This window comes from Dipodomys spectabilis, unplaced genomic scaffold, assembly GCF_019054845.1.
Source record: "Dipodomys spectabilis isolate Male_0828 unplaced genomic scaffold, ASM1905484v1 ptg000783l, whole genome shotgun sequence".
Lineage (NCBI taxonomy): Eukaryota > Metazoa > Chordata > Mammalia > Rodentia > Heteromyidae > Dipodomys > Dipodomys spectabilis.
In genome coordinates this window covers 14,647,823-14,660,670 of record NW_024871460.1, presented here as the reverse complement: position 1 = coordinate 14,660,670, position 12,848 = coordinate 14,647,823, and the positions used below count along the sequence as shown (strand labels likewise).

The 12,848-nt window shown below is 38.2% G+C and overlaps 1 protein-coding gene across 2 annotated transcripts in view; it reads right to left on the bottom strand.

Moving 5' to 3' along the window:
* Positions 1-6,731, bottom strand: part of Angpt1 (angiopoietin 1) — a 220,526-nt gene extending 213,795 nt beyond the window's left edge. Inside the window, exon 1 of one of the 2 annotated variants that reach the window (XM_042673087.1) lies at positions 5,435-6,731. In XM_042673087.1, the coding sequence (XP_042529021.1) occupies positions 5,435-5,731 (297 nt within the window). In that variant the 5' untranslated portion in view covers positions 5,732-6,731. The remainder of the gene's footprint in view (positions 1-5,434) is intronic. The other variant, XM_042673088.1, reaches the window with a different exon arrangement.
* Positions 6,732-12,848: the final 6,117 nt, after the last annotated feature.

Sequence of the window (12,848 nt, the reverse complement as noted above, 5' to 3'; positions counted from 1 at the left end):
CCCAGTACCTGCGTTACCTAGGCAACTGGGATACCTGGAAGAGGTCACATCCGCATCCGCTGAGGTCACATCTTAACCTGATGTGGCCACACCTTTCTCCCACCTGATCCCACTTCCCTTTACCTGGACACACCCTTCCCCACCCCCTACCCTATATAAGGCCTAAACCGCGGCCAGACCGCCCTTTTCTTTTCCTTTTGCCAGCCGCGTGGAGTGCCAACCTTGCCTGGTCCCAGCAGGTCTACTGAATAAACCTACCCCTTGCCTGAATACCACGTGCGTGGTGCAGTTCTTACTCGGCTACCTCTTTTTAAAAACCTAACACAATAGGGAAAAAGATAGTAATAGAGGACAAGTAAATAAATGATTGTGGTTCTGTCCCAATAAAACTTTATTTACAAACTGGTGACAGGCAAGATTTGGCCAAAGGTCAATATTTTACTGACTAGATATAGAGGATGGAAACCCAGAGTATTAATCATAAATTGCCATGTTACATATCAAAAGGAAAATATATGGAATATTGTTGAACTTTTTATCTTTATAGCTAATCTCTTCTGGGACATTAAAAATTTGTCATGTTTTGGTGTATTTGGATGGATCATTCTAGGATATTCCCTACACACTTGGGTCACCACAAAGTCTGTGAATGTTCAAGTCCTTTATATAAGATGAATTTACATATTACCTTCACATATCCTACCTTATATATTAAATAATCTTTAGATGATCATAACTAATTAAATGCAAATGCCATATAAATAGTTGTCTTACCATATTATTCAGGGAATAATAATACCAAACTCTGTATGTGTTCCATATAGATTCATTTAAAATTAGTTCTGATTTGAAATTGGTTGAATTGATGGAAGTAGAACCTGCAAAGACAGAGGCCCAACTGTGTCCTCTGCCATTTACATTTTAGCCTGTTCCAAAATACTCATTCTGTAGACAAAAGAATAAAGAAAGTAGTCAAGGAAAATGAGTAACTAATACACACATGGTTTCAACCTTGTACAATATACACTCAATCAACAGATATTTTTTGTGGTCCCACTATTCCACTGTATGTTATAAATGCCTCCAGGTATGAGGCACATAGTACCAATGAGATAGACAAATCCCCTGCTCTAGCAGTTCACGTTGTTAATAGGAGGGGGCAGAATAAATACTATGACAAACAGTAAGTAATATATTGTCACAAAGCAGTAAATGCCATGAAGCAATTGAGCAGTACAACGTATTATCAAGTCACTTGGCAGAGTGGGCAAGTGGCAGGCAATGATGCCAGAACTTTCTGAGAAGACTTCCCACTCAATGAAGACCTCAGTTGTGAGAAGGCGCCATCCATGCTAATAGCTGGAGAAAGAATTTTTCTGAGCTGAGTAAATAGCTTTTAAAGTGCCTGAGGCAGGAATGAGCTTGCTTCTTGGAGAAATCACAAGAAAGGTAATGCCATTTGAGTGTCAGGAATGTCCTTTGAAGGTGGTAAATGCTAAGGCCAGAATGAGAGAGAGAGAGAGAGAGACAGACAGAGACAGAGACAGAGACAGAGACAGGGAGCATCATAGAAGTCCTTATGGTAAGGAATGTGGATTTTATTCTTGTATAATGAGAAATTATAAGATTTAAGGAAAGAAATCTTCATATTCTTCTCAATTATGATAAACCAATTATTTCATATGAAAGATGGTTCCAAATGAAATGTTAGATCCAGGGCTAAGAAGACCAACATCAGGCATGGAAAAGCATCTACTAAAACATCCTCTAAAACGCAAAACTCATCAATGGAGACAGAAGGGAAATCCTTCCCTAAGGCTTAGTTAGATAGCTTCAGTTGCCTAGCTCCTATTTTTGTTGTTGTTGTTGTTATTGTTATTGTTTTGTTTTTTCTTCTTCTTGAATCTCTTGATTCTAAAATGTAACAAGCAAACATACTACTTATTGTATGAAAAGTTAATGTAGATTCTTAGGTTCTTCCCTTGTATTTTCCAGATCAAGTTGTTGGGGACATTTCCATTACCCTACTTAAATGAAATTATTTCCACTAACTTTTCTTGGCAACTCTGGGTATAAATCGTAATGTGTGTATGTGTGTATATGTGTATTCTAATCAAAATTATAGATACATGATTAAAACCATTAACTCTCTATTCATTTCATTGAGGACATCTCCACTTATAAAAAATTTAAGAGTATCCTCTCTGGTTTTTATTGTGCCATCACCAGCCAGCAAAATACTTGGTAAAAGCTAAACAGACTTTCTTAGGTTGTTCAAATCATGAATACCATATGATTTACATATGAATATTTTAAATATGCATTTTTACAAACTTTTTAATAATGGAGAGGAGAAAATAATAGCTCATGTAGGAGAGGACAAGGATGTTAGTCAATACCTTTCTCTGTCATAGGAAGGTAGAAAGGACAGAACACAAAGGCCATTTGTATTTATTGTCACATAACCACATGTGTAGTCATTCTCAGGCATTTGATATGTTTGCTTGCTAGTAATTCTGAAAAGGGCTTTATCATAGACACATACCCACATGATTCACACAATAAAACTGTGATGTTGAGCATATTAGTTACCCTGTTTTTCTTTATCAGACAAGTCAAGATAGTATAACAACCTACTTCATGTTAACCAATAAGTTATCATGGGAAGTTCAACTTTTAAAATTTAAACCATCATGTCAAGGTCCCAACAATTCCATTACTTATAGTGACTAATAAGTCTTCTGCTTCCTGGAATACCTTGCTTCTTATCCTGTTCAGTTTCAAGACCAGAAGCTTTGGAGTAAAATTTTTTTAAGAGCATAAATCTCATGAAGTTCTAATAAAGGTCAATACCATTCAAAGAATATTTATAAAAAATCTACTTAACCAGTGTTCACAGAGGAGAATTTCAATTACACTTATTTTCATCTTGCATTGATAATGTACATTTACTCTGCAGCAAAACTGTCTAGACAGAAATTCTAAGAGCTGCATACTTATCATCGTGTTTTGATTAATTATCTCATTGAACAAATGGATGGATTAATTTCACTTACACACACTGATAGTATTAACTTCTGCAGTTCATTATTTCTTACCCAATAGCAAATGCTATTGAATCAAAATAGAAACAGTTCAAGTTGCAGAAGCAAATATTCTAAACAGTTCTAGTTAAAATATGTCCATTTGAATACTCCAAATAAATATATTATATGAAATTTAGAACTCCCAGTGAAGAAAACCTTCAATTAAGGGAAACTTATGAAAGCAAGTGCTTTCATGAATGCATTTATTTGGTTTCTTGATCCTCCAACCAATCAGATTAACAATGACAAAAGATATGCAAATTTAAGCAGACAATAGTGAAGCCAAACTGCTCTGACTCACACCAACTGGGACAATTTTCAACATCTATTCAGCTTGATGTATTCTTGCAAGGGTTGATATGACTGAAGAACAATTTACTGGTTATGCATGGCTATAATCTGAAAGCTATGCCATAATCACTGACCAAGAACAATACAAACAAGAATCAAGCTTATTTCAAAGATAAATTAACATATGAAATGTATACATGATTTGAGCTCAGCTGAATTATGTATTTACCTTGTCACTGCTAAATAATTACATAGCAACAAAAAATATGCATTACTATGATTACATCACAATGTTGATTGTATGCTTTGAACAAATAAAACACTACAGTTTTGCTAGAACAGTTCATTTAAAGTGTAGGCCTAAATTCCTCTCCTTGTATCTCCCTGGAGGAATCTAGGCTGATTTCTCATGATTGAATTCTCAGTAAAATCACATGGATAGAATAGTGAGAATAATGACAAGCTATTTGATAAAATTCATTTCTTTACTGTGGAAATAGGATTTGCCAAAGAGAAACTAGATACCCCATTACTCTATTGTGAACTACTGCAGTGATAGTGCCTTAAAATTAAGCTACAATTATCAAAAGACTGAAGAATTCTGTTTGTTTTCTATTCTTTGCCTACCTATTGTTATTCCACCTGTAGTCCTCAATAGGAAGATAAAGTGCAATTCCAAGTTTGGAAACTTAGAACCACCAAGTCCTAGTTAATGTGTCAAACAAAGTAACAGTGATCTTAGTTCAGTCCCTAGTGGACAAAAGTAGAATAGCTATAACTGGGCGTGATTCAGCAGGCACCAACCCAAGTGTGACCAGACAGGAACAAAAAAGAGCATTTGTCTTTTGCCTATCTTTTATCCTCTTACAAGGCTTGCTGTGTTAACAGACTACCTTCAAGAAACCTGATTGTCTTCTAAATACACCACATAGCTTAGCAAAGATCCTGAGGAGAAACACATGGAGACACTGCCACCCTTCTAGTGACACAGCCAATGAAATGCATTTATTACTTATTATACAACTGAATGGAGCAAAGAGAAAATGAGCTTCAGAAAGTATCCTATAATGAGTAGAGTTCAAGAAAAACTTTGGGTGGTTAAGTTGATAACTAAATAATGAGTTCTGAGTTTTCAAAATTAGGATTAAAAAAAAAAACCTAATACACATTAACATTCATCTGGAAACTGAGACTCACAGATGGCACTGTTTCTGGAAGCAGTGCAGTAAAGGAGTTCCAGTAGGAATCTATGCAGACCATGTTGTCAGCCCAAATCTGCAGGTGCACTTCCTGAGCCGCCACCGGCTCACTTTCCACTCTGACACTCTGATTGTGGGTAGACAAGCCTTTCCTGACAATGGCATATTAACATTTATCTCCTTGAGTTTTTTTTTGTCACAAGAACAGAAGAAATATATGACAGATATAACAAAAAAAAGTCCTCTGCTATTCTACTACTCTATGTAATCAACAGCTTCCTCATTTATATGTATAGTCTCTCCAACCAAATATCATAAAACTTTTAAAAATTTTTATCCTACCTTTACTAAAGTTTAGGGGGGGAATAAACATTTTTGTGATTTCCCATTCTAGCTGCGTAACTTTTTTTTTTTGCTATAAAATCAATTAGATCTTAACTATTACCTTTTTTTTCATTTGTTTGATTTTATCAACTTACTCACAAGGTGCATGCTTGCTTGCTTTCAAGTTGAGTTTTGACAGTCAGTGTACTGGAGAAACACTTTTAAGGGTTAGAGCTGTCATAAAACGTGCAAATGAAGGACCACTATACATACATACATTTCATAGACTTACACAAGCCCGGAAACCTTGACTTACCCAGAAAGTCGGGGGGGGGGGGGGGAGTGTTGCATTTGCAAACACTGCCTCCCTGGAGCAAAAGGTAAACACACAAAAGTTCCAACCAACGTCCCCCCCCCCCCCCGCCCCCCAGGAACTCTTTCAAGTCCCCTGCAGAGTGAGAAAGGGGTGGTGGGGGGGCGTGTGGAAGTAAAGCCAAGTTCCCGAGCAATTAGAAACTGAAAGCAATCACTTACTTTTTGCAACCACTGAGTATAATTTTCCATCACATGCTCCAGATGTTGAAGTTTCTGGGAAGAAAAATCCGTGTCCACGTGCGGAGCATCTCTCTGCAGAGCATTGGTGTTGTACTGGTCCGTGGTACTCTCCCGACAGTTCCCGTCGTGTTCTGGAAGAATGAAAGTGTAGGCGCATTGCCCATGTTGAATCCGGTTATATCTTCTCCCACTGTTCTCTGGACTTCGGCGCTGGTTGCTGCACCCTATGTGAGTCAGAATCGCCGCGAAGAAAGCAAAGGAAAGGAAAACTGTCATGGTACAGCCACCGCGCTCGCCTTCCGTGCCTCTCCCGCAAAACTCGCGCCTTCTCTTCTGACCTTTACACTAGCTCTTTATTTCAGGTAAAACTGCTTGCTTGTTTGACTGGTGGTTGTTGTTTTGTTTTGTTTTGCCTCCTCAAAGCAAACGTTGGAAGAAGAATCATAGGAAACTAGCCATTTGTTAGCTTTGTTCTAAAATGTTACATAAACGTATAATTTCTTTTTATTTCACTGTAATGAGAGTTTCCTTCGTTAAAACTTGAGATATTTATTGCATAGTCGCTGAGATTTATTGTTTCCTCTCTGTGTAACCGTGCAGCAGCCGCGTAGAGCCTGCCCAGTCAGCTGCGTGTACATATTCTAGCCCCTTTCCTCTACCCTATCTGCTGCAGATCTGCTATTTTCTCCCAGACCTCAGTGAGTTTTATTAAGGTTGCACATCCAAGCCAAGCTGGAAGCAGGCAGGCTTTCACAAGATGACTTGACAGGAATGCATGAGTGTGCCCCTATGCTAAGGACTGCTGATGGCTTTGGGCGGTGGGATCGTCTTACAAATTGGCTAGATGCGCATGACCTGGATCATGTATGGGCCTCCCGCCCCCTTCGCAGACAATTGCCCGGAGTCCTTAGCAGATCCATGGAAAATCAATACAGAGAACAGTCCACCTTAATACACTTTTGGTGTGTATGCTGACCTACTAAAATCTAGCAAGCTAGCAGGGTGGCTTTAAAGTTACTGTTTAATGGAAGAAAACTACAAAGAAAGTTCATCTAATGTCTGATGATAACATATATTTGGTAGTGAATGATACATCTGAATCATTATTACATTTCTTTAAAAAAATCTATTCTTGACTCTGGGGAAAATATATTTAAAGCTATTTTTAGAGATGGCATTCTTTCTTTGTACTCATTTAGACTTTCAGGAATTGGAGAATGGAATGAGGATCAAATTATCAAGGAAATTACCATAATTTGTCACTCACGAGTGACTTAGCACATGCATATCTAAGTACATGTTGGGATATGAATTTTAAATGAAGTGCATTCTCTGATTAGAATGCAGCTCTTCATGTCCTCTGTGTGTGTGTGTGTGTGTGAATTGAGCAATTTCCCTGCAAAAACAATGTGGTTACAACTCAAGACAGTGGCCTGACAATTATTAATTCCTGTGGTACGTGCTAATCACGTATTTCACAAGGACCTCTTTGGTGTTGCTATGGCTATCTTTAGCACTGGTATGGAAATTCCACCTAAATCCTCTCAAACCACTGAGAACAAGCATCTATCAGGTGTGCCAATGGCCTGCACAGGAGAAATCTCTGTGGTTTTGAGAAAGAAAAAAGAAAAATGATCTGAGGTGATTTCCCAACTGTGCAATATAAACACTGAACAAAAGGATCCATAAACTATAAAGAATGAGAGATAATTACAGAATTGAATTTAGCACTGAGAGCTTGACTGGACGTGTGTACTGAGAAATGACTTCTAAGCAAGGTTTTTTTTTTATCCCAACCTGGATCAGCTTTTAGGCCATGAGATCTCTGCATCAGAATCCTGGTGTGCAAACAGAAGCCACAGAGTGACTCCCATGTTCTGGAATGGGAGCAGGGCAGTGGGTGAAGGTCAGTGGTGGTTAGAGATGGGTCTTTAGGGAAAAGTCAGAGGAGAGGTCAAAACAAATTCCAGAAAGAATGTGAGTTACTTGGAAGGAAAAAAAAATCTTGCTGAGACTCATCAGTTCTTTCTCCACCAAATACCAAATTTCTGATGGAACTAAAATTGGAACAAGCTATTATTGTGGCATGTCTTCCTGTGATATGTCACTTCTGTGCCACAAAAGTGACACTGAATCCACATTAAGCACTCTTTCATATTATCTCATTTAATCATCCCAACAAACTACGGTATAACCCCTGTTTTCACTGTATTTTATGTTGGTATAATTTGGGGAAGGGAAGGGAAAAAAACAAATTGTTTAAATAGAGATACAGGTGGACCCATTGAAACAATGAGATGTACAAGATGCTATGTCGAAAAACGAACTTTACAACTTCGGTGGGGGGGGGATATAGTTGTGGAGATGGGAGGGCAGGGATGATAGGGGAAAAACAAAGGAGGAGGCAACAATGTTTGATAAGAAATATACACATTACTTAGCTCATGTAACTGTAACCCCTCTGTATGGCATTTTCACAATAAAAAAACTTATTTAAAAAAACCTAATGCATGTATAGTATGTTTCATGTACCCTCTTTTAGCAATAAGAAAAGTGAGTCAAGAAAAGGCTCATGGGTCACAAAATTAACTTAGCTAATGAGCAATGGTGTCTGTATATGAACCCAGGCACATGGACTCAACAGCCAATATATCTTACTATCAGGCAACCCTGTCCCTAAGATCCTCTGGGAGGAATGAAAGCTATACCCAAATGGCTCCACTGAATTGACTAACAGACCTAAAGCCGGGTAAAGATGACACCTACACATTAAAAGACTACCAAAGCCAGTTTGCGCTGCAATGTGATTTAATTTCTTTCTCTGTACCTCTCTCCCTCCCCACATCCAAAATTAACAGGTGTCCTCACATGCCCATTCATAGGACAAGGCAGAAGGGACAAGCACAGATTTTCTACAGTTTCCAGCACTGATAGCTTTGAAAATTAACCACGGAAAGAAGAGTCCCAAACCAACAGTTCTAAGTGCTTTGTTAAGAATGAAATATAGCAGAAACCTGGCAGACAACTAAAGGATGAGCAGCAAAGTCTGTATTAAAGCCCCTGTATTTCATGACAGCTGTGATGGTGGATGGAGCGTGTTCTTCCACATGCGTGTCTGAGTGGTGTATGTGTCTGTGTGGTGTGTGAGTGTCTGTACATGCTCGCCCATGTGAACTTCTCACTCTGAATCTGGAGGAAAAAAAGAGTTCACAGTTAAGGAAAAGAAAACTGAAATACAACTTTTTAAAAGAGGGTGGGTTGGTAGGCAGAGAAAATAAAGATATCAATTCCAGTTTCTTTCTTTGCCAGAAAACAAAATGCAAAGCTTTGGAAGTTATAGTGTTAATCTGGAAAAAGATAGATCAGAAAGCAAGGGGTTGTGCAGAATCAACTCCTGTAGTTCACTCTTGTACATCCAAAGGTCTTTATATACCAATGACAACATAGTTAAGGCTCATGATATGAACCAATAGTCACAATAGTTGATGGTTGCTCACTTTTTAGAAATGGTTCACAATTGAAAAGATGTTGAAATTTAGGGAATAATATGCAGAACAGGATTTTTTGGAAAAAATATTCTTGTACCACACTTTCCCAAGCAGGTAAAAATTAAAGTCTAAACAATTAAATCATTCAGTTGAATTCATAGGTTGCATGATTTCAAAAGCTTTGTATTTTATTTACAGTGTAAGTACTCTGGAATAAGGATATGTAGGCTTTAAGATACTAGCCTAGATACAAATAATCCTAGTAAAACTTAACATTTCCAGTGAAACCAGACCTTATTTATATAGCATCCTCATTTTTATGGCCCTAAGTCTATCTCAAGTATGAGTCTTCATTATTTCATTTGTGAAACTTTCCTGATTTCAATAAAGCCTAGTAAGAGGTTTTCTCTGTTGAATTTCAATAATCTTCCCTTCATATCTCCAAAATAGCAGGTCTCATGTTTCTTTCTAATTGCTTCTTTTTTGTGAGTGTAGGGCCTGTCTCCACCTTTAGCTGCTAGCTCCTGAAGCAATCTATCTTTCAGCATTGATTCTCCAGCACTCCTATACAATTTCTTTGAAGGAATAAAGAGGAAATTATTGCATGAATGGATTAATTAATTACTTAAATTGGTACATCTTTTGATTACCCGGTTATTAGATGATTGCCTATATCTGTTGCATTTGTTGGGTGAATTTGCCTAGAATCTCTAGGCATTATACCAAACTTATTCTAAAGAATGAGTAGATATGAGAACACAATAGAATAAAAATACAGAATAATTTTAACCCTTAACAAGTTTTTTTTAATGTTTATGGAACCTCTACAGTTTATTTATTATGATACCCATTTTTCAGATGAGCATATGGGGGAACTTAGAGGCTAATTGCTCAATATCTATTGTCTTTTATGTGGAATATGATCCTTGGTCTATCTAACATTGAAGTGTGCATTTGTATCCCATGGGATTATATTGCTTATAGGAATATATCAGGTTAACAGGAAAAAATCCTCAGAAATTAGAGGATAAAGACAATATGCCTTCTAGAACTAACTTGAATTCTTCTTCTCACCCACAACCTCATAAATTCATTTAATAGTGTTCCCAAATGAGATCAATATTAAGCCAGAATATTCTAGAAAGTTTGTCTCATGTGCTTATCCACAGACCAGCTGGCTGATTACGCTATGATTTTGGTCTACTCTGAACGATTCATTCTAGGTTCTATCACCTGTCACAAATCTTCACTCTATTCTTTAAAACAAAGCTAAAATACGTAGTTTCATAGAACAACTTGTTTCCCACAGCACCTTCAGAAATTGAGATGCATGGAAGCATCCCCCTGGTTTTCATATGAACTTTGTTACTGGCCGAAGCGGAAAAGCTCATCATACCCTGAGCCCACTGTGGCTCAGCACAGGGAGTTCCATGTTCTATAGCTCTGCTCTGGTGTTTGTAGTGATCAAGACTGTCACCAGGATGATGGAAGTGGCCATCCTGTCTAAAAGGAGGACAGTTGGCTGTAGTCCCTGGAAGCTGAGCCAATTCCCCTTCACTCAACTATGTAGGCAGCAAAGGTATCCACAACAGATGGAAATAGCACAGGGCATTAAACTACAAAAGAAAGAAGGAGTGAGGGAAGGGGTGACCCTGTCCTCTTTACCTGACTTAGATAACTGGAACCCCTCTATATATCACCCTTATAATAACAATAAAAATAATAATAAAGATGGAGAGAATCACTTGGAGAATGATGGCACTGCATGGGTACTTGTAAAATATGACACATCTTAAATATCAAAGAACTTTCAGGCTTATTAGAAGGACTTTACAAAAAGTTGCAGACATTGCAGCAGGTGGGATGTGGGATAAGAGGGTGAGACATGAGGAGAAAATATCTATCAATATGGCCTAGCCTTCTAAGGAGAGAAGGCCCTGGTGATTGTTCGAAGTCTTACTTTCCTGGTTAGTAACAATAGCAAGGTGGAAATAGCAGAGATGGAGTTAATTTGGTTCTCCCTAAGAAAAGAAAGAAGAGATGAAACTGAGAGCAAGATCAGGAGATGGAGGACTGGAGCCAGAGAGATCTGGAAGTCTTTTTGGAGTAGTGTCAAAAGGGAGAAGGATTTATGTCTGTGTAGCAAGAAGAAACTAAGAAAGTTGGGTCAAGTAGGGAGGCTTGCAATGATTGTCTTTCCTTTAAGATTAAATCACACACACACACACACACACACACACACACACATATAGTTTGAGGCAAGTGATGTGACTTTCATAACATGATAAGCACTGCTATTGGACCTTGCTCCATGCATGGGAACAACTAATATATGGATTACATAGACCACTGATGTAAGCACAATTCCAAGTCGATTTCCCAGATTTGATCAGTCTCAAGAGCTAAAATTATATCTCTCTTAACAGTCACCACATTCCCTTTTTTCCTGACACCGATGAAGCCTTGTCCTACTACATTGCTACACCTTAATCTTGAGTGCTAAGACCTAAAGATACAGAACACTGTTCATTCTTTAGAGCATTTCAGGCACTGACTCTTCCAGGCCCCAAGACCCTATTTTCTGACAAGTCACACCAGGCACTTAGGGGACATAGACTTCAAAATGAATGCCAGGAGTGATAGGATAATTCCTTTCACTTCCAGCCATGTACAGTCCTGCATATGGTTAAAAAACATTCAAGAAACATTCCAGAAGTACCTTCCAGCATATTACTTGTCAAACCCACAATGGAGGTAAAATGCTATAAGTAGACACATCAGAAATGAGGACCGGAGCATGGTTTCAAACAGAAAGGCCATTGCCAATGTTTCCCTCATACTACAAGGAGAGACAGCCACTTCAGACTCAGTAAGATGAGATCTGATTAGAGGAGAAAAAAGCACATAAATAACTTCATATTTCCCAACTTCCCCTTTTTTCTTTTCACTACTCTTAGAGGAGAGAAAAAAAACTAATCCTTCAACTTTGCAATTCACAACTTTTCTCAAAAAATGAAATAATCTTTCAGGAAAGACTGGAACTAGTACTGGAGATATTATGATTTATCAGCTTTGGCTCCAAAGTACTCCTCCCAACACTATAAACATATACACACAGTAAGCAATGATTTAATGGCCTAGGACTTTCTATGTAGCGAAAAAGCTCTTCATCTTGAATTTCAAGACTTGTGACAATCTCTAATCTTCAGTGGGGAACAAAAAAAAGGATCTTCCCAGGCATTGTAAATTCAGATGGAAACAAACATACTATGAAAGCCAGACACAATGATTCAAGCCTGTCAGCTCAGCTACTTGGGCGGTAGGAATCAGGGGATCATGGTTTGAGGCTAGGCCAGGCATAAAATGTAAGATTCCATCTCAACCAATGACCATCTCCACCAAGGACAAAGTGAAAACAAATAGGAGAATCACAGTCCAGACCCGCCTTGGAGTAATAACCAAGACAAAAGGACTAGCAGAAGCCAGGCAAAAAGAGTTCACTCCTGTCATCCTAGCTACTCAGGAAGCTGAGATGGAGGATCACTATTCAAAGCCAGCTTCAGCAGGAAAGTCTGTGAGATTCTTATCTCCAATGAACTACTCAGAAAAAGCTGGAAGTGATGCTGTGGTTCATGTGGTAGAGTACTAGCCTTGAGTAAAAGAAGTTCAGAGACAGCACCCAAGGCCCAAGTTCAAGCCCCAGCACTGGAATAAAACAAGGATTTGCAGAGTGGCTCAAATAATAGAGTGTGAGATGAACAAGTGTGAGACCTGGGATTCTAATCCTTAGTACCAATACAAAATACATCTTGCAGAAATAAGATCCCTAGATTTTTCCTAAAGTCATTGGTTCATCCTCAGCAAGTCCCAATTCTAGTCTGTTACTCTAGTAAGACTAGAATCAA